General features: G+C 48.1%; 1 protein-coding gene across 6 annotated transcripts in view; it reads left to right on the forward strand.

Moving 5' to 3' along the window:
• The window catches only part of FARS2 (phenylalanyl-tRNA synthetase 2, mitochondrial), a 289442-nt gene that overhangs the window by 152752 nt on the left and 114030 nt on the right, over positions 1-22660 (forward strand). For all 6 annotated transcript variants that reach the window (XM_043450463.1, XM_043450461.1, XM_043450460.1 and 3 more), the window contains one exon: positions 4911-5071. In XM_043450463.1, coding sequence (XP_043306398.1) covers positions 4911-5071 — 161 coding nt within the window. The remainder of the gene's footprint in view (positions 1-4910; positions 5072-22660) is intronic.

Consider the following 22660-nt stretch of genomic DNA (forward strand, 5'->3'; position numbering starts at 1 on the left):
TTTTCAAAAGGTTCTAGACTACCCTGTACTGTTACCAACTTAGTCAACTCAATTCCGTTTCATGTTTCTGCTGCCATATGTTTTCCCCTTGTTGGAAGGATATGGATTTTTAGGACATAGGTCCCTAAAGGAAACTGGAGACATGATAAGGAGAATTCTGGCTGGACACAACCATGGGGCATTGGTTCAGGCACTGCCGGTTAGCCTCTGCACCAGAAATGGCTAATGAGAAGTAACGGGCAGCTCTGCGCATGCAGCTCAGGGGGCGCTGCTCCACGCCCCGTGCTGACCTCAGCGGGAGGGAGTCTGAGAGCGAGGGGGCTGTGTGTGCACGTGCGGCCGATGCACCTTGCTGCCGGCAGACACCAGCTCGACTGCAAAGCAGCCGTCGTCCAGAAACTTCTTTAAAAAGACCCATTAAAAAAGAACGACAACAAAAAAGCTTCCATTACAGTGCTGATTAGAATCCAGTGCAGCTCAGGCCATATGAAGGAGCACGGTTTTCATGGCCCGTAGAGGCTAGTCACTGTCTCTTGCCGTCCGTGGTAAAGTTCTCTTCAAAGAGGTCTGCCTTTGGACCCTGTGAAGGATTTGTCGAGAGAAGCGTGCAGAGCCGAGGTTATATACAACTGGAGAAAGTTTTCAGGCGGGAGATCAATCTCTGGGCTCAGCTCGAACAGTCAGTCATCCGGTGACAAGCCTCTGAGGAAGCAGTTCAAGAATTGTAGCTGGAACGCGCGGGATCAAGGACTCAGTCCGTGACGGGAGGAAAGCAACCAGAATTTATGTAGCTGCACTGGCCTTCCTAGGCCTGCCTGCGGACGTGCGTGGCACACTGGGATGCTGTGGGCTTTTGTCCCTGTGTGGCTGTCTTCACAACTAACGGTCAAGGGCAGCGGAGGCTTTTTGTCCCAAACCGCTGCTCCACTCGGGCCCCGTCAGCACACTGCAGGCCCCTGTGCAGGGGTCAGGACCACTGTGAAAGGCACCCTCAGAGGGACGGAAAGCCTTCAGAAAAGCCTGCTGATATATTTAAGCAACCACTTATGTTGCAAATCATCTTATTAGCTTTCATGGAATAATGACAAAGTCCATCAGGAAACTAGCAGTTACAAAGCAAAAAGCACACAAACATAAGTGGAACGGAACTCTCTGATGTTTTGAAATACTTTGAACAGAGCCTCTTGAAGTTAATGTTTCATTGGATATATACTTCAAGAAAAAAAAATAGATTTCAGTCCCAGTGTCTGTGTGATCTTGCTAAAGTGGTGTTTATCTTTTAAACACAGCTAATAATACCAGCCTGACATCCCCTATAGGGTCGTTGTGAGGATCAGAATGAAGATAATAGAGGTGAAGTACTTTGTAACTGGTAAATTTCTATAAAATATGAATGCTAATTGCTAGGTTGTTTCAGTGTTTCTTGTCACAGTTATTTTGGGAAAGTGTCAGTTCATTGAGCCAAAGAATTCCTAGAGATCAGCCCCTATTGACAGGGAAGTACTTAACATAATAAAAATATTTTTCCAGTATGTAGTTGTTTAAAGTTTTAATTTGACCCTTGGCTTTGCCTGGTGGCTCAGACAATAAAGAATCTGCCTGCAATGCAGGAGACCTGGGTTTGATCCCTGAGATTCCCTGGAGGAGAACCCGCTGCAGTGTTCTTGCCTGGAGAATCCCAGGGACAGAGGAGCCTGGCGGGCTACAGTCCGTGGAGTCCCAAAGAGTCAGACGTGACGGAGTGACTAACAGTGTTCACTTTTGCAGCAAAGCAGCCTATGAGAGGAAACGGTGGGGTGCAGGCTTCAGTCGCTGGGGAAGAAAGTGAGATGGAGGGAGGGGGATTGGAGCGGAGACAGCTCAGATGCTGGGTCCCGGAAGCCGCGGCCCAGGCCTGCCGCTGACCTGTCTGGATGAGGCCCGGTGATGGTGAAAAAGGCAGGGGGAGGGGACAGGACATTCCGTTTCCCTGTTATTCCTTCTTTTGTGTCCCAGTTCGCTTCTTTCTGAGATGTCTTTTCAGAAATAGCATCTCGCATATTGCCTCATACTGTGATAGATAAACTCTCTCATGGATTTAAACTTAAAGTCACTGCCTGTATCAAAAACTTCATTTTGAAGTATGAACTTGTTCCTAATAAGACCCATTTAAATGAAGTCAATAAGTTAAAAAGTGGAAAAATCTCTGAGCCCCGCCTTCCTGCCGCTCACTCCCTTCTTCTCCGTGTGTGAGCCCGCAGGAAGCTGGGCCAGCCCCTCAGGGGTGTGAGTGATGGAAGCCAGCCTCGGGCCCCAGCCCTCGGATCAGACGCTGCCCACAGAGTCTGATAGCGAACAGTAAAAGCTACAAAGGTGAAAAGTTGGGGAGTCTTGGAAGGTGGTATTCTCTGAAGAAAACAGAGCAGGGTACGGGGATTTGTTGCTGAAAATCCTTCTAAGACCAGCGTCTGTGTAAAACCAAAACAAGATGAGATAAGAGTCTAGAGATGGGGACGTTCAAAAGCAGGAAGAGGAGGAGGAGGAGACCTAAATTGCCTCCCATCTGGAACGTTCTGTTTAACTGAGGGTGCTTCTTTCCAGTCAGTTTTCTGCTCCACAGATTCTCATTTACTGGAACCCTCCAGTCCTAGAATGTAGGAAAAAAAAAAAAAACTGCCTTAAAACCCTGTCAGCCCAGGAGGACCCAGCAACAAATTCCCGCCGAGGAGTGCCAAAGGCCTGAGAATTAGACCTGCCCGGGTGACGACACCTGTCTAGTTACGGCTCTCTTTCATCCATGAAGGATTTGAGGTGCTGTGTAAAAGTACGTACAGGAGGATGGAGTAAGTAGTTCAGATAATCAGGACGAAGAGGATGTAAGTAAGAAAATAGAAATGGGACAAGAGACGCACAGAGCCACATTACCGTTCTCAGTGGGGACCGGTAAGGATGGCTGTATGCTTCCACAGGGCGGAGTGAGGGGTGAGTTAGGATCAGCTATGTGAAGTCGAGATACCCTCACACTGAAAACAATCCAGTCGTTCAGGAGAAGAAAAGAAGCTTTTCCTGTTCCCATTTTCTCAGACCTGAGATCAGTGTATTTCATGAAGACTCGTCGGGACGACTCAGTGACCCTGTGACCAGCGCTCTCGACATGCAGCTCCTGGCACCTTCCTAACGTGATGGGCCGGACAGCTCAGTGGTGGTGGTTTTGTCGCTCAGTCGTGTCCAACTCTTGCGACAAGACTCTTGTGCTGCGGTTTCAGGTCCCGACGGGATGGCCCCTTGCTGGCCTGCGTCCGGGGTCCTCTCAGGCCTGTCCTCACTGGCAGCCAGGAGGCCCCGAGTCACACCCACCCCGGGTTTTTGTATATTGTGATCTTCCTAAATTCATCTCTTGGTTACCTTTCAAATATGATGCGTGCCTGCTTAGTCGCTTCAGTCGTGTCTGACTCTGTGCAACCCCATGGACTGTAGCCTGCCAGGCTCCTTTGTCCATGGGATTCTCCAGGCAAGAATCCTGGAGTGGGTTACGGTGCGCTCCTCCAGGGGATCTTCCCAACCCAGGGATGGAACCTCCTTCTCTTAACTTCTCCTGCATTAACAGGTGGGTTCTTTACCACTAGCTCCACCTGGAGCTCCGCCTGGAACAAAGGAGGCCCTTTGTTCTTATAACCTCCCCAGAATAAACAGAAATTATTTCATTCAGCCATGAAAATTTTTACTGAAATGTTTCTTCTCACGCGTTATATAAAAGGTGTATATAAAAGTCTGTCCTTCACTCGCCCAGTTACTTCCCTTAAAAAGACAGACGACTACTGCTTTTTTTTTTCTAGCCATAATATTCCACTGTATGGATATAGTAGGGTTTATTCAACCAGCTTCCTATTCATGGATACTTAGGTTGTTTATTGTCTCGCTATAAACAGTGCTCCAGCAAACTGCCTTATACATTCATAACTTCCTGTATGTAGGAACAGCCTGGTAGTGAAAGTGGCCGTGTGGTGTGTCTGTAATTCTGAGGATGGCAACAGCGCCACGCTCCTTAGGTCTGGGGGTTGAAAGCCCGCACGTGCACCTGCTCTCAGCATATGGAAGGTCGTGGTTTCTCATGGTTTTGGTGTCAAGTATGCAATGAAATGTTTTTATTTTTCCCAGTTGGATAAGTAAAAAATGGTAACTTAGTGCACTTTTTGTTTTTCTTAAGTAAGCTTTTGATTTGCTTAAGAATAATTTTTTTCCCTTTTTGTGCATATCTTCATATTCTTTGCCCGTCTGAATAATGAGATTGTTATTCTTTTTCTTACCTATTGTTAGGGACGGCGTGTCGTTCTTATCTTGCTCTAGGAAAGTTTCAGTGGGTAAGGAAGCCGGTGAGGGTAATGAATGAAAGAAGCAAAGCTAAGAACTAAAAACTGCTGCATGTGAAATAGGCTCAAGTACAATGAACCCACTGCTCTTTCAGCTGCAAATAAATGCTGGGCTTGGATGGTTGGTTTTATCTACAATTTTTATAATAAAATATAAAGGATTTACTAATTAAGGAAAAAAGTCTGACTCACAGAGCAACATTAACATTCCACCTATCTTTATTATTTTTTATTTGCAAAGACAGTGCAGAAATGTTTTAAACATATTTTAAAACAATTAACCGTATAATCCTTGAACATCACATTTTATTATTATTTTTTACATTACAACCCTTATTTGTCCCCATGTTAAAGAGTGGTGTCATAGTACATACCATATTCGGACAGACGTTTTTTATGAGCTCGTGATGAACACGCACTGGGTAAGCGCGCCTCGCCCCTGCCTGGCGCCGCTGCGGCCCTGTCCGGTGTCAGGAGTGGGATGTCTGGTGCCAGGAGTGGGAGGACCTGTGGCCTCTCGTGCCCTTTGACCCTCTGTCTCGTCTCCTGTCCCCACTGCAGCCGGAGCTCAGGACCGGATCGGCTGGGCCTTCGGGCTGGGGCTGGAGCGGTTGGCCATGATCCTCTACGACATCCCCGACATCCGCCTCTTCTGGAGCGAGGACGAGCGCTTCCTGAAGCAGTTCCGCGTGCAGGACATCAACCAGCAGGTGACGTTCCAGGTGAGCGACGGGGAGTCCCCTCCCCGTGAGCACAAGGGACGGGGTCACGCGCCGTGAAGAGAATCAGTGAGTGCAAAGGTAATGTCACCTTGCAACGCGCTTTCAACCGAGATTCATAGACACACAGGACCTCCATGGACCTTCTGAAATTATATACTGATAAAAGGGGATTTATCAAGCCTGTTAGTCTAAGCAGGGAACCAACTTTGGGCTTCATTAATGTCTGTTTTCCATGAAATAGCCATCTTTATCACTGATGATACTGTCACAGTTCGGTTTTTTGGGAGTTTTTTTTTTTGCTGCTAACCTAGACACATTGACTTTTTTATGATTAGTGTTTGAAGTGTACATTTTTTTCATCATTTTATTTTCAGTTTCTGTCTTTATACTAAAAGCATGTCTGTTGTAAACAGCTGGGTCTTTTTGTAAACCCATATTTAATTGGGTGTTGACTCTTTGTTACACTCAGTGTATTCCATGGGACATTCTTGGGGTTAATTTTTATTATCTCTTTAGTTCTTACCCATTTTCCTTTTCTGTTCTTTTTCTTTACTTGGAAATTGAGATTTTGTGCAGGGGGTTGTTTGTTTTTGTATTATATTTTATTACTCTATTGCTGTTTCGTTTCTCAATTTTATATTATTTTTAAGTGGTTATTCTAGATTACAATATGCATAATTAATTCATCACACTTTACCATGAGTAACCAAAGAGTATTACAACTCCATGAAATATTTAATGTTACAATACTGTAATTCTATTTACTCTTTCTTTTTCTTGTATTATTACTGTCCTATTTTATTTCTCTGTATATTATAATCCCACAATACATTGCTCTGTTTGCTTCAAATAGCCATTGTCCTTCAAAGAAATTTAAAACTATATTTTCCTCGATATTTGCCCATTGCTCACTGCCCTTCATGATTTTTCTCAGTATTCATTTTCTGTAAGTCTGAAGGACTTACTTTACCATTTCTTGTAGTGCAGCATGAATTTTCCCAGCTTTTGTTTGGAAATGCCTTTGTTTCATCTTTATGTTAGTAATATTTTCATGGATATAGGTGTCCAGGTTACCAATATTTGTGCATGCTTTTTTTCCCTCTTAGTTCTTTAAAATGTGTCGTTTCATTGCCTCTGTCTTTTCACTTTGGTTTTTGGCAGGTTGACCTGTGTGTGACTTCCTGTCTTACTGTCTTGCTTGGGACTTCAGTGTGTTGAATTAGTGATTTTCAGCCCTCTTTGAAAAGCCTCACATCTCTCCCAACAGCTCTCTCTTCCTTTGCCCTTCAGACTGTGACCGCCCGTGTGTCAGCCCGTTTGCATTTGTGCCGCAGAACTCTGGTGCCCAGGGTGTGCTTCTTCTTATTGGGTTTTCCCCACTGTGTGCTTTATCTTGGGTAGTTTTTCTCGTCTTGTCTTTGGTTTCCTTGTCTTCTCTATTGTGTCCATGTAACCACCAAGCCCCTCCAGTGCGTTTTCATTCTAATTTTGTACTCCTCATTTCTCCAGTTTCTACTTGCGTCCTTTTTAGGGTTTTTATGATTGATGAAATTCTCCATCTTTTCATCCATCTTGAACAGTTTCCCCTAAATTCTTCAGCATGTTCATCACGGTGACTTTTAAGTCTTGGTCTGTTATTTCCAAGCTTTCAGTTCTCTGTTGTTCTCCTTTTAGTCTTCTTTTCTTCTTGGTTATGGGTGACATTTTCCTGCTTCTTCAATCGTCTTGGTTTTTAAATGTTGGCAGCATGTATCCCCAGGAAGCCTTACCCTTTCCCCGGGCAGACAGTGAAGGCAATGAAGCCACATCCCTTTGTCATAACCAGGAGTCGAACTGGATTTCGTGTCTCCTTAAGTTTGTGTAAGAAACTTAACTTCTGATGGAGCAGGGGGTGGGGATGGGGGACAGTTAGGATTTGATAGCTGAGACAGTAGATCTCTGTAAAATGCTTTGTGAATTATAGATCACAGAGAGCTACTTCCTAATGACTCCCTTATAATTAGTATCTATTGACTATATTGTGTCAGTTTCCCGTGGCTAACGTTACAAATTACCACAAAGCTAGCAGGTTCAACCCACATGTCTCTATATTTTACAGCCCCGGAGGTCAGGAATTCACAGTCAGTCTGCCAGGCTCAGGCTGAGGGGCAGTGGGGCTGGTGCCCCCGGAGGCTCCAGGGGAGACCCTCTCCTCCTCCTGCCTGGGTCAGCTTCCGGGGCCGACCGCGATCCTTGACCCCTGACTGCATCGCACCGCGTCCCTCCCTTTCCTTTCCCATGTGGCCGCTCTGCCTTCCCTCCGCACATTTGTCTCTTCTCACAAGAGCCCTTGTGACAAGCCTATCTCCACACACTAAGATTTTTCTTCAGCACATCCGTGAAGTAGTCTTTGAGTGTCAGGTAACAGATCCATGGGTTCCTCGGATGAGGAAGTGGACATCTTCGGGGGTCGTTTTTCAGCCCATCACATACACTTTTCTTTTTTTAAAAAAAGCATTGTTTGTTTGTTTGGCTGCGCCGGGCCTTGGCTGTGGCACGCGGGGTCTTCAGCTGTGACGCGTGGTTTCTAGTTCCCTGACCAGGGGTTGAACCCGGGCCCCCCTCCCTTGGGAGCGCAGAGCCTTAGCCATAGGACCGCCAGGGAAGTTCCACATATACCTTTATCTGTTCCGTTTCCATCATGGCAGATTGCTTGCTTCAGATAGAAGAGAGGAGATTTTGTTGTTAGGTGAAAGTAATATAGATAATAGGAGAGTGTGAGCAGTTTCTGACCATTTGTGTGGCGAGGTCGTGCGTCTGTACATGAAGGAAATAGGGACTCCTTTCTCACTTAATGACCTTGGGCTGTCTGAGGAAGAACGTGTAACATGATTATAAATGATGGTGAGGCTGAGCCTGAAGGCAGTGACGGTGAGAGGGCAGGTCTGCTGTCGGCCCCGTCGTCTCTGAGGTCGGTCGTAGTTAGATTCCTGGGAAGCCATCAGTGAGTCCTTGGTCTCCCTGGGGTACCAGGCATCAGCTGCAAGCACCCTGCTCTGTGAGGACTGGGGGTTTCTTACGGCCAGGGTTGGCCGTTTTCCCTTGTTTTGTGTCTTCCCGCGGTCATGGTTCAGTGCCCCGTACTCTGTGCATTAATTTATTTAGTGCCTTATAACACTTGTCATTTGTTGAGTGCTGGGTACAAGTCATGGGACTAGACACTTTGCCTGTGTCATAGCTTTCATTCTTCACAATCTGATGGGGGTGAAGTCTATTAACCCATTGTATAGACAATGAAACTGAGTCTTGGAGCCAACAAGGAGCTCAGCCCCAAGAACTCTGCTAGCAAGTTACAGAGCTACGATTTTCACTAAAGCCGACTCCAGGGGGCTCCTAACATTGAACTGGTAAAATCTTGTTTCCTAGACGAAGCACCACTCTGGAGTCAATGAGATGAAATGCACAGTTTCTGACTTCAAGCTGTTTTCAATCTAGAGAAGGAGATAGATTTATCAAGAGATGGCTTCCCCCATGTCTCAGTGATAAAGAATCCACCTGCACTGCAGAAGACACGGGTTCCACCCCTGGGTTGGGGAGATCCCCTGGAGAAGGAAATGGCAACCCACTCCAATAGTCTTGCCTGGGAAATCCCATGGACAGAGGAGACTGGCGGGCTACAGTCCATGGGGTTGCAAGAGTCGGACATGACTGAGCGACTAAACAACAAAATTATAAATAATATGAAATGCAGTGAAGGGCTGCACACAGGTGAATGTAGAGTTTTGCTAATATTGACCAGTGTATGCAGGGATCAAAATTTTCATCTTTTTTTAATCCTATTTTGCTAGTTAATTCTCAAATCCTTCCACGTCTCTCCAGAATTGTATCAGGAATTGAGCCTGCGATTACTTGCTAATCTCTGGGACTTGGAATAGTTCCTAGATCCAGTTTCTCTGTCATTACCATAAATGTTGTCTGGTAGAGACTCAGTGCAGGATTATGCGGTGTTTCCTCATTCTGTTCCCAGATAAATCCAGCTGCGAGAATCCCATCAGCTTCACTGTGTTGCGGTGAAATTAGTGGATCTCATTTTTCTTCCCCCTGTGCAATTTTTTCCATCTCGCCACCCCCCCCTCCCCCCAAAAAAAGCACATAAATATTTCTCTTCTGCAGGAAGGAGGATGTTTATCCCAGAAGACAGTCATAGAAAATCACAGGAAGAGGGGGAGATGACCAGCCACAGGACTGTTTGTTTGCGCCCTGTAGTCATTGTTGACGGTCAGATGTGGAGAGATGCAGCGAGCAGGAGGATGGACCCGTTTGCTGTGGGAACCGTCCTGGTGCCTTTATGTAAAGCCTTCATCCCAGTGAGCGTGTGCCCAGTGAGCATCTCGTCCACGTTAACTGGTACTCCTGTTGTCACGACCTCCACAGCCACTGTGGGCCAAGTGGCCACGGTGCCCTCGTGACTCCTGGTCCCTCCTGCCTGCAGTTTCCATCTCCACCTTGCTTTGCCTGCCTTGTGATGTGAGGTTGTTTCATGGACCCTCGGTCTGTTGAGTCCTATTGGATTGCCACCCCGTGTCTGTCCCGGGACCTCTGTCGTCAGAGGCTTGTGGACTTATGACTGCTTTTTATCTTTGTGAAAGCGAAATAGAGGGCAGCCACCACACATGCCTTCCTTATTTAATGCACTTTTAAAACAGTAAGAGTGAGGTCCTCATATCTTCTGTTATAGATTGGACAGTTATGTTGTGACCTCTATATGCACACACGTTCAACATCCTTGTTACAACTTCTGGCCATCAACCCAATGAAGATGTTCAGCAGCTTCCTGTTTATAGACACCGCCGGGTGCGTGCATGCTCAGTCGTGTCCAACTCTCTGTGACCACACGGACTGCAGCCTGCCAGGCTCCTCTGTCCTTGGGATTTTCCAGGGCAGAATACCAGAGTGGGTTGTCATTTCCTCCTCCAGGGGCTATCTTCCCAACCCAGGGATCAAACTTGCATCTTTTGAATCTCTTGCATTGCAGGCAGATTCCTTACCACTTGAACCACTGGGGAATCCAAATTAAGGGAGGGCCCAGTCTTACCTTAAGCATGGATTGTTGTCCGCCAGGGCAACAATACTGGAGTGGGTTGCCATTCGCTTCTCTGGGGTATCTTCCTGACCCAGGGATCGAACCTGGGTCTCCTGCACTGCAGTTAGACTCTCTACCATCTGAGCCACCTGGGAAGCCATAATGCTCCCCTCGCCTGGACCTGGCTGTGTCTCTTTTCCTACGTCAGCAGCATGGGGGGCATGGACAGGCTGTGGCTATGGGATGTGTTTTTCTCTGTTTGAAACAGTATAGAAATCCGGGTCTCCTGGGCACGTGCACCTGAGTTAACTTACAGTGGCCAAAGGGAAAAGGCTGGACTGCCGACCTCAAGGGGCTCAGCCTGGGATGAGCCTCTCTGAGCAATCATCGGAAAACCAGAGCCAGTTCAGTTGGAAAGTTCAAGGTTATTATTAATGTTTTGGGGACCGAATAAAACTGAAGTAATTTACCTTGCTACGTTATTAGTCATGAAAGGTAAGCGTATTGTTGTATATCTCTCATTTGCCTCGTCCTGAATGAAAGGAGAAACAAAATGCTTCACAGTTTCAGTTAGTGGTGAACTGAACTGAGTAACTGAATAACTCAGTTATTCAGGGGATGAGGGAATGTTTGAGTTCATCTGTAACTTAAAGTCAGCCTGTATTTAGACTGAGAAATGAGAATTACCTTGTGATTCCATTATCACACAGTTTTTTTTTTTTTTCAAACTGGGCACTTCGGTTGGCATTTTGTATGTATAATCTTGTGATCTTGAAAATGAAGAATGGTTAATGTAAGCATTCATTTATATCGTGGATAGCTTAATTATTCTTTCTATCACTTGGCTGAGTAATGAATCAAATGTTTTCTTTCCATTTGAGGGAAGAATTTATTTTCTCAAGGGCCTCCCTGTGAGATTTATAAATTACAATCAGAGACTGTAATTCACAACCAAGGACAGTGGATTATAAATAGATGACCCTTGTAGAGTCCGTTCGGCAGATTTTGAACTCCTGTTTAATCAGTGGATGAGGACCAAGTAGCTACGGTATATTTATCTGTGTTCATTTTTAAAATTATGAAATCTTCTGAACATACAAACATGTATTTTTCTGATTTGACTTTTTAATAACATAGAACTGTGTACACTCCACCTAGCAAATATACTGGGATTTACCACAGATCCTTGTAAAGAAGAAAAGCATTCAAAATGCATTTGACACACCCATGCCTCCCTGATGGACCCCTCTTCTTGCTTTCTTCCCCAGAGGTGACCCCTGACTTTGGTTTGATGTTTGCCATCCTCAGGTTATTATTGCAGTTTGCATATATATTTAAAAAAAAACCAAAACAGTTTGTAGGATTGCCTCAAAATGACACTGGACAGCTGCAGTAGCTAAAAAATAGAAATTCACGTTGCTGTGAATTTCACCTGGAACTAATGCAACACTGTAAATCAACTATTCTTCTATAGAAAATTAAAAAATTAAATTTTAAATAAGGAAATATAAATTCAGGGAGATTTAATGAGGAATTTAATGAGCATATTCTACAATTTATATGGCAATGCAGAGAATCCAAAACAGCCAAATAACTAAGTTGAAGGACTTGCTTCTCTGATGTCAAGTCTTTTTTACGGTCATTGTAAGAGTGTGGACCTAAGGCAAGGCAAACACAGAGGCCTGTGAGAGGCAGTCGGGAGCTCAGAAACACAGCTTTGTATTATTTCTGGCCTCCTGAAATGGCCGGCATTATAGAACCCGCAGGAGGAGGCGATGTCTGTGCAAACGAAGCACGGATAATTGAGAATCCAAATGGGAAAAAAAAATGAAACTCAACCCCAGACTCCTAATTATTCAAAAACAAATTGCAGGGGTTTACAGATCTAAGTGGAAAAGGCAATTTATCAGCTATTGACTTTGAAAAAGTCACTTTGCCGTGAATGCTCCTTTGATTCTTATTGGAGTAGATTGAATTGGGGAGATTGAACCAAATGAACTGTGGTGATGTAAAATTAAAGCCTAATTAAATGTCTGATCTTGAAAGTTTGTGAATAAGTATTTATTTAAAGTGGTTGCTGTAGGTTTTTTTGTGAAGCCTTTTTTTTTTTTTTAATTAGGGATAGTTCCTTCTATTTCTAGTTTGCTAAGAGTTTTTATCATAAATGACTCAAAGTTTACAAACGCTTTAGTATATTTTGGGGACTTCCCTGGGGGCTCAGATGGTAAAGAACCCGCCTGCCAATGCAGGAGACCTGGGTTCAACCCCTGGGTTGGGAAGATCCCCTGGAGAAGGGAATGGCAACCCACTCCAGTGTTCTTGCCTGGGAAGATCCCATAGACAGAGGAGCCTGGCAGGCTACAGTCTAGGGGATCGCAAGAGTTAGATAGGACTGAGCGAATAAACAACAGCCCCCTAACCCACAGCCCTTGGAACCCACTTCATTTCCTTTCTCTTGTGAATTGATCACTGTAGGGACTTCATCTGTGTGCCTCTTTTTGTGACGTGTTTTGCTTATTCGTGCTTGGACACTTGAGTTGCCCCCCACCCTTTGAGTGTTGTGAAACAATCCCACTATAAATATAGGGATATAAATCTCTCCTCAGGACCCCATTTTCAATTCTCTTGGGAACTGTCTTTCCCAGAAGTGGCATTGCTGGAGCACAGAGTAATTCTCTCTTTTGCTCTTTTGATAAATGGTTACACTGGTTCCCACCACGGCTGCACCCTGTTACACTCCCACCTAACAGAGCACAATTCCAATTTCCCTTCTTTGCCAAAAGTTATCTTCTCTCTCTTGTAATACAGTAGCCATCCCAGTAGGCGTGGAGTTATATCTCCGTGTTTTTGATGCGTTTCCCTAATGATCTGTGATGTTCAGCATCTTTCCACGCGCCTGTTGACCGTTTCTTTTGCCTTGGGCCAGCCTCCCAAGCGCTGCTGGCTCACTCAGTCCTGGCCCTGGTGACGGAAGTGCTGCCGCTCATTCTCGAGGTCCGGCCACAGTCTGTGATGGGTGACGGTTAGATTTCCGTTATCTCCTCCGTCCACCTCAGACGGCACTGCTCCTCCTGGCATTCGTTTGGACTTAACTTTGCCCAATGAGAAAAACGTGTTTGTTGCGGAAGAGATTATGATCGCTCCTGAGACCTTGTCCCTCAGAGACGTCCCGCTGGGTGATTGAAATCCCTAGAAACCGAGTCTGGATTCTGAGATCCAGAGGAGCCACAACAAGATGGCAGCGCGGCTCTGCAGAAGGGGAGCCCAGCCTCCGTCTTTGCAGATCCTCTCCTCTAGAAATGACTCCTTGGTGGCGGGGCCTCGGGGGCCGGCTCCTTCCACGTGGCCGCCCCTCCCCGGGTGTGAGGCACGGCGGTTCTCCCCCGGGGGCGGCTCCGTCCTGCCCGCCCCTCCTCAGGTGTGAGGCGCGGCCGTTCTCCCCCCCAGGGCCGGCTCCATCCACGTGGCCGCCCCTCCCCAGGTGTGACCGGCTCTGTCCGCGTGGCTGCCTCTCCTCAGGTGTGACCGGCTCCGTCCACGTGGCCGCCCCTCCCCAGGTGTGACCGGCTCTGTCCGCGTGGCCGCCCCTCCTCAGGTGTGACCGGCTCCGTCCGCGTGGCTGCCTCCCCTCAGGTGTGACCGGCTCCGTCCGCGTGGCCGCCCTCCCCGGGTGTGAGGCGAGGAGGTTCTCCCCGGGGGCCGGCTCCGTCGCCGCCCTCCCCGGGTGTGAGGCGCGGAGGTTCTCCCCCAGGGCCGGCTCCGTCCGCGTGGCCGCCCTCCCCAGGTGTGAGGCGTAGAGGTTCTACCCCGGGACCGGCTCCGTCCGCGTGGCCACCCCTCCCCAGGTGTGACCGGCTCCGTCCGCGTGGCCGCCCCTCCCCAGGTGTGAGGTGCAGAGGTTCTCCCCCAGGGCCGGCTCCGTCCGCTTGGCCACCCCTCCCCAGGTGTGACCGGCTCCGTCCGCGTGGCCGCCCCTCCCCAGGTGTGAGGTGCAGAGGTTCTCCCCCAGGGCCGGCTCCGTCCGCTTGGCCGCCCCTCCCCAGGTGTGACCGGCTCCGTCCGCGTGGCCGCCCCTCCCCAGGTGTGACCGGCTCCGTCCGCGTGGCCGCCCCTCCCCAGGTGTGAGGCGCGGAGGTTCTCCCCCGGGGCCGGCTCCGTCTGCGTGGCCGCCCCTCCCCGGGTGTGAGGCGCGGCGGTTCTGCCCCCGGCGCCTGCCCCGCTCCGTCCCGCGGGCACACGGCGGCCCTCGTCATGGCCGTGGCGGAGCCTCGCGTGGCGTCTGAGCGGCCGTGCTGGCGTCGGCCCTTCTCTGCACCTCTCTCTGCTCGGTCCCCAGCCCTCCGCCTCGCTGTCTCTGCCTCTCTTCGGTCTTTTCCTTTGTGACGTTTTCTCTCCGCGTGTCCCTCTTTTCACACGTGGTTCTCATCCGCGGTAGGTGGTCGGAGTAGCGAGGAGGAAGCGGGCCCTCGCGGGCAGCCTGACGTCCGCGGTGGGAGGCGTCTCCCTGCTGCGGTCTGAGACCACGGTTGAAGTGCGGGGAACGGGTCAGGATTTTCCCCCGCACGAGGACATATCGGCTCTCGGCTCAGAAGCCCGCTGCGCCTCCGCTCTCGCACCGGGCACTGTGCCTGACGCCGGGGGTGCGGAGTCGGCCCCGTCCTGGGGCAGCGCGGGCGCTGCGGGCACGTGAAGAGGTGAGGGGCTCCGAGGAAGGCGGGCCCCGGCTCTGACCAGGGGGCGTCTGGAGGCACGACCCCGCTGTCGTCTGTGGCCCAGCTCCGTGTGTTCGGGGTGTGGGGGGCACTCTGAGATCGAGGGGCATGTGGACGAGGGCAGGCTGAGTTTTCTCTGGAAGGCAGCCAGCAGTATACAAACTATCATCATCGTATTTCCTTTTGACATGATCGCTGTTCTGAAGAACGAAGGAGGGGCGGAGCCGGCGGGCCAGGGGTCCACTCCAGCCCTCGCTCAGGCTGGGAAGAAACGGTGGGAAGTGGGAGTGAGCAGCAGGGAGACTAGAAGGTCAGGTTCGGGCTCAGGGCATTATAGGAGACAAAACTGAAGGGCTTTGGGGTGACCACATGGGGTGACCGTGTGGTTTGTCATCTGAATTGAGATTCACGCCCTTTGAGAGTTGAAGGGGTCTGTTCACTGCACTTTACACAAGTAGACTCCTGCTGACCTGGGCACGCTGGGTGTTCACACCCTTTAGGTAAAGATAAGTGAGAGAGTGAGCCCCAGGTGTCTTGCCTTTAGAGCTCAGTGGGTGGAAAACAGGAGGAAAAAACCAGGCCTGGAGAATTTACCTGAGTGGAAACATTTGAACTCAGGATTCACTGATGTCCCCTTTCAAGCTCCGCTTTTTTGTTGGCGATGTCTTTACCATTGTTTTGTTTGCTTTAATTGGCACAGACAGGTCGGGATGGTAGCAGGTACGGCTGTATGCAGGTGACTGCTTAGGCTAAGGCAGGAAGGAGGAGAGGTTGGGAGCCAGGTGTTTACTGGGGAGGGTGAATCAGGGCTGAGTTCTCAGGGGGTGGATGGTCCAGGGCAGGGTGAGGTGGGGAGGGCATGTCATTGCCAGCAAGATGTGGCTGGTGAGCGGGTCCAGAGCTGGTGCGGGAGAATTGCTGGAAAGAAGACAGCGTCCAAAGGCCAACAAGTAAGACTCGGACGAAGCTTCCTCCCCACCAGAGGACCACACTCAGAAGGAGGCAGAATGAAGAGGGACCACGGGGCAGGACAACCGTCCTTCTTCAGTGTCTGCTCAGCTGGGGCACTGCTGACGTCATTCTGAAGATGCTTCAGGCTCTTGGACCTTGCTTGAGAACAGTTTCATGTAAACGTGGGTCATCACCGAAAGCTAATGTTACATCATTAGAAAAATGGGGGAAGGGGCGGGAAATCAAGCTTGTTGGAAGATTTTGGAGATCTCTTCTGGAACATTTCTGTATGTTAAGCAGAAAGAAAAAATCTTTTTTTCCTGACCAAGACTGAAAAATGAAAGCAAAAAAAATTAAAATCAAATATTCTAGTAAAAGCTATCCACATCTGAATATATGGAAGATCTTCCTAAAGTGTTTATCTTGTTGAAAGTGTGAGGACATGAGAAGAGAAGGTGATCCTGAAGGGTGGCTTGCACCGTTTGTTTAAATCTTCAACAATCCTGAATATTACGATGTGCCCTCTGCCTCCCAGTGGAATGTTAACAGCCCTCACGTCTCCGTTTTTCACTCCTGTGGACTTCAGTTTGCATCTTTAGCGTTGTATTACCATAGCTTCTTCATCTTCTAGAGGTAATTCAGTTACCCTCTTCCCAGATCCTGCAGGCTTCTAATTTTATAGGATTTTTCCTTTTCACCCAGTTTTCCAATTATCACCTTGTTATCTGCACATCTGCTTCACAGAAAATTGCACTGTGCCATTTAACCTTTTGGAAGAAAAAAAGAGAGAATGGAAAAACACACCTCATTACTCGGTTGGTTCAACCTCAAAGAAAGCCACATCTCTGGGTGTGGAGCTTCAACGAGACTGCAGAAGAGAGCACCTGAGTATTTGATAGATTCTAGAACGGGAGTGAGAAAGATGACTGACAGGCTCCTGGCATCAGGCCGGGCATCCGCAGCCGACCTGCCACTGTGCATTCCCAGCTCCATGCCAGAGAGTGCACCAGCTTCTACCTCTCTTCCTGAAAGCGTCGCCTCTGTTACCAGGCCACTCTGAAACCATTCTCACTTATCCTTTCCGCTGCTGGTTCACTTTATTTCCTAGTATAGAAGAAGCAAACAGATTCACTGGCTGTTTCATTTTCAGATTTCTCATGAAGATGTAACTTCACACTTAAATAGTTATTTATTTATTATACTTATGTTCACGCACTGCATCTATTAAAGGCAAATACACATCCATTAGTGTGTAAATTGAACTCGGGCACCCAGCAAATGAGGTGGAGCCTCGAACCTGATTTCTTGACTAATTAGTTGATTCTGATCAGAGGAAGGGCTGTAGAAATGGGTGGATCCCTGCGTGGTGGGCCTGCATCCATCGAGACACAGGCGGGTTTCCTTTGGGTCTGACTTCATTCATGCCTCGATTGTGATGTATGGGCATGATACCTGCATTTCAAAAATGATTTACATACTTGTGTGTGCTCGGTCGCTCAGTCGTGTCCGACTCTTTGTGACTGCATGGACTGTGGCCCACCAGGCTCCTCTGTCCGTGGAATTCTCCAGGCAAGAATACTGGAGTGGGTTGCCATGCTCTCCTCCAGGGGATCTTCCTGACCGAGGGATCAAACTCCTGTCTCTCCTGCATTGGCAGGTGGGTTCTTTACCACTGAGCCACCTAGGAATCACAATCTACAGGCTTACCTAGCTATTAAATAATAATAGATAATTTAATGGAAAAGATTGCCTGATCCTATAGAGAAGGAGTGCTATGAGGCACGTGGAGAACCACGGCCTGTCACAGCACAGATGATGATTGGGAAACTCTGGGGAGGCTGGCTGGTGGCCCCGCTCGGGGGGCTCCAAGCCAGGGCCTCCCCCTGACCCCCGTCTCGGCCTAGCCTGCTGTCCCCGCCCACGCCGGTCCTTCTTGCTCCGGGAAGCCCAGCCTGCCTGTGCATTCTCACAATCACCCCCGTTGCTGACCCTCTCATTTCTGCGCCCTGCACCGCCAGGCCCGATCCCGCGTGAGCCCCAGACTCGCCTCTTTGCTGACTGAACACGGTTCCATGTTGAGCATGCCCATAAATGTCAGGCCTGGGTGGCCCTCCTCACACGTGCGGGCTCTTGTCAGGATCCTCGGGTGTCCCACAGCCTCCCCCCACCACTCCAGCCTTTGACAAACAGCCCCGCTTTATCCCCGGAAAAGACCAAGGCCGTGTAGCGTGAGTCCCCCCCGCCCTCCGCGCCACCTCTGAGTCTTCTCAGCATTAGGGGACCATGTTGTGAGGATCAAACAGTTTAAATACCTGTCGTGGCCTTATTTAGCACAGGGCCTGACATACCGTATTGTTCAGCGGGTCCCAACTATTGAATCAGTAACTGTGAGTGAATTGAATAGCAAACAAGCATGTTAAGTGCTGATATAAACCCTTCTTTTCCTGCCACGTTTGTTGTTATTTACTAAGTCATGTCCAGTTCTTTTGTGACCTCATAGACTGTAGCCCACCAGGCTCCTCTATCCGTGGAGTTCTCTAGGCAAGAGTACCGGAGTGGGTCGCTGTTTCCTCCTCTCTGGGCTCTTCCCGACCCAGGGATAGAACCTGTGTTTTTTCTTGGCTCTATCTACTTCAAGTTAAATGTAACAAACATTTTTTTTTTGATAACTCGTACATTTTAGCCCAATGACTCTGCCCACAAAAAGGAAAAACAATGCAGTTTTAGTGCCACATCTCTCTGGGTTTGGCAGAGGGAACGAGTTGTTTTTCCCCCAAGCCAGTGTTTTTTCTTTTACCCATTCGAACATCCTCTCCATCCTGTGTGGGGGAGCTGATTGTCTGTGAACAGCACTGTGTGTCTTGTTGGGGCACTATCGATATCGCCATGGTTATTTCTTTTCTGGAAACATGTAAGTAATCACCATGGCAACACTATCACTCACAGATGACACAAATACACCTCCACATCTATTAAATAAAATAGCATTTAAAAAAATAGTGCCTTCCCATTGAGGATCCAGTCCTTACCCTAGCTTCCCTATCTTTCTTTTTTTTTTTTCTGCCCTTGATTTCATCTGCTTTTTTTCTGTACTGTAACTTAATACCCACAGGTAAAAAAGGGTAGAGTTCATTTGAAGAAATTGAGGCTTCAAGGTGTTTGCACCACACTGTGATCCAGTCACCAGGAAGGCCTCCGCCAGAAACCGGGTAGCCCTGTGCCGCTGGCTTCGCCCATCTAAAGCCCAGATACCCAAACCGCCACCAGCCTTGTCTGCCGTGTGGCGCTACAGTCAGATACTTGTTCTTTCTAAGCCTCAGTTTCCTCATCGGTGAAATGGGCATGATATCCCTCTGGCTTGAATGACAGGAGTGACTGAGACCTTGCATGAGAAGTCCCTGTGTGTGCAGGGCTGGTGCTGGACAGGCTCTCGGGATATAAGTTGTCTCTGTGCTTCTGGAGCCCATCAGTCAGGTTGCGATGGTTCAGGAAGCCGTCCTCGGGAAGGGGATCTCACCCTTTGGGTCCAGGCAGACCTCTTGCTTCCCTGTCCTTCACTATCTCTCGGAGTTTGCTCAAACTCATGTCCATTGAATCAGTGATGCCATCCAACCTTCTCGTCCTCTGGTGCCCGTTTCTCCTCCCTTTCTCCTCCTCCTCCTTCAATCTTTCCCAGCATCAGGGTCTTTTCAAATGAGTCAGCTCTTCGCATTAGGTGGCCAGAATATTGGAGCTTCAGCTTAAGCATCAGTCCTTTCAGTGAATATTCAGGGTTGATTTTCTTTAGGATGGACTTCTTTGATCTCCTTTCAGTCTAAGGGACTCTCAAGAGTCTTCTCCAACACCACAGTTCAAAAGCATCAATTCTTCCATGCTCATCCTTCTTTATGGTCCAACTCTTATATCCATACATGACTACAGGAAAAACCATAGCTTTGACTATATGGACCGTTGTTGGCAAAGTGATGTTTCTGCTTTTTAATATTTTTTAATAATACATTTTAATAATGTTCTATAACCTTTATGATAATATCATAAAGGAAGTACTAAGAATATCCCCATTTTATAGATGGAGAACCTGAGATTTGGGGAATTTAGGAATTTGTCCTAAGCGGTACGGCTCTCAGGTTGAAGCTCATGAAATGGCTTTGGCCGGGGAAGGTGGTTAGAAAAGGCAGTGATAGCCGTTCCCTGGGTTCGGTCTGACCACCTGTGGCAGGGCATTGCTAGAGAGAGTCCCTGGCTCCTGCGTGTGGCTGATGTAATGCGCTCCACAGCGAGGCGAACTTTTACCCAGGCTCCATCCATGAAAAAATATGACCTTTACCAAAGTTAAAAAAACATTTCTTTGGACAGTCTTTTACCAAAATAGGATGGTCCTTTGTGCTAAAATGCGAGGCATGAAATGGCAAAATTCCTGATGTCATTGTTGACACAGGACACTCAGCCTTACAGGTTTTGTGATGTAACATGCTAGTTCATTTCTGAAGGCTCTCGTTTTTTCAACGGTAACCAGTGAAGACATGAGAGGTGTGTGACAGGTGGGCTCAGCAAGACCTCCTAGGCTTTAAATGTGCCACAGAGTCAGGGGTTTTCTAGCCTTCCTGGGTTCATCACTGGATGCTCTAAACACGAATCTCATCCATGAAGGAGTGTTCCCGGTGCCTGGTACCGAATCCCCAGGCTCGAAGGAGTGTTTGCACGTGAGTGCTCAGTCGTGACTGACTCTGCAACTTCTTGGACTGTAGCCTGCCAGCCTTCTCTGTCCATAAGGTTTTCCAGGCAGCAATACTGGAGTGGTTTTCCATTTTCTTCTCCAGGGAATCTTCCCGACTCAGGGATGGAACCCACATTTCCTGCATTGGCAGACAGATTCTTTACCACTGTATCATCTGGGAAGCCCATGCTTGAAAAAGAGCCATTGTGAAAGTGAAATGGTTCTGCATCCCAAATGTATCACTGTTCTTTCTCAGCAGTTAAAATCTGTAAAAGGAATGGAGGTAGAATAAGCAACGTTGAGTTTCCAGGGAAGTCTCGGATCTTGCAAGAGTCCGTTTGGGCCACAATGTTTATCCGGCTGCTGGGGGAGAAGCATGTGATGGGCCTTGCAGAAGCAAGGCTTTGGGTGCCTCAGTTTCCCCACTTGCAACGTGAAGTCAGCTCTGCTTCCAAGGGCTTTCATTTGCATGACAACTTTACACTCTCCTTCTGAAATGTGGATGCCAGTTAAATTATTAATACATCAGATTGTTCAGTAACAAAATCCAGCTCCCTGTCTCCTGTATTTACAAGTAGACCGTTTGTTTAACAGAGCCTTCTGTCATGCTTCCAGGCCTGGTTAAGTACTTTACAGAAAACCTCTTCCACAGATACTACTAATTATCCCCATTTTACAGATAAAGAAACCAAGACCCAGGAAGGACACGTAACTGGCCCAGGGCCACTGGCTGCAGACCCGGGCTGAGTGCAGCGAGTCTGGCCCCTGCTGTCAGGGAGGGCGTGAGGTGACCCCGCGGTCCGTCCTGGCCTCCTATAGGCAGGTGGCTGTTTCCACTGGGGCAGCTCTGTTGGATGGGTTCTCTTTTGTGTCCCTGAATGCGAAGGCTTTTGAGGAAATTAATGCTTCTGCCTCTGTTAAATAGTTTTTCATCTGATATGTGATGGAGTCCAAAAGCAGGAAGATGGCTTTTCCCAGGAGACATCGCTCTCTCTATTTTGGAGCAGCTCCAGCTTGGCCCTGCCCCTTTGCCGCACCCACACCCACACCACCACCCCTGGAGCGTGCAGATGAGGGTCCCAGTGAGAAGGGGAGGGACGGGGGTCCGCTTCCCCTCATGTCAGCATTCTCCTCTCCACTCTTCCTTTTTGCTGTCTGGAGCCCAGCCATCCAAGCCATAAGACACAGACAGCAGGCTTCACCAGGCTCCGGCAGGGTTGGCATCGCCCTCCCCCATCACCACCATCTAAACAAACACGCAAACAAGCCGCCATTCATTTTCTAGCTGCATCTTCAAGTGCTTACCACTCTCTGCATAGGAATGTTATGTATTCTAAAAGTGATGTGCAAGGCCTTTTTGTAATTTCTTCTTCCTCCCTGGGGTGTGTGCATATATGTGTGTGTGTGTGTTTTGAGTGTGTTCTTTGGAACAAGGCTGTCTTAGGGTCTGCATTGGCACGTTTCCTTGATGACTATTTTGTCAGCATGTTTTTTCTTTAACCTTCCGCAAATACTCATCTGCCTCCAAATAACATTTAATGAAAAGGTGTTTGAAACAAATCTCTGGAAACAAAAGCCACTTTATTCATCATCTGTGTGGCGAGCGGCCAGGGCGGCTCCTGTGTACAGTGGGTAATTAGAAGCAGAGGGCTGTGCGCGCGTGTGTGCCTGAGCACGGGTAGATATCGATGGTGTTAATAAAAACCTGGTTTCAGCTCCTTCTCCTCTGATCAGAATAAGAATTAGGTTACATGGAAACTAAATGACAAGAGGCAGCTGCAGAAAGAAAAATGCATTATTTTTTATTATTGTAATAGCCCTCTTCCAATATTCTTTCTCCTTCCAAATCATGGTGCTCCAGATCTTTAATGATAACTAGGTATAAAAAGAAAGCAGAGTTTTGTGGGGAAAATATTTCTTTCGTAGAATAAAAATGAAAATCACCTGTATTTTTTTTTTTTTTAAGGCTGTTGGTCCTTTTAGGATTGGCTCCTTGATGTCATAAAGCCCTTTTAATCATAATAAGACTCAGCCTCACTGTAGCCAGTGTGGTTGAGGAATGGGGTTTATCAAAACATATGGCTCACCGGGAGCTGTGTGACGTAGCGAGAAGACTAACCTTCAAACGACTGATAAATAAGAAAGCA

This window comes from Cervus canadensis, chromosome 28 (assembly GCF_019320065.1).
Source record: "Cervus canadensis isolate Bull #8, Minnesota chromosome 28, ASM1932006v1, whole genome shotgun sequence".
Taxonomy (NCBI): Eukaryota; Metazoa; Chordata; class Mammalia; order Artiodactyla; family Cervidae; genus Cervus; species Cervus canadensis.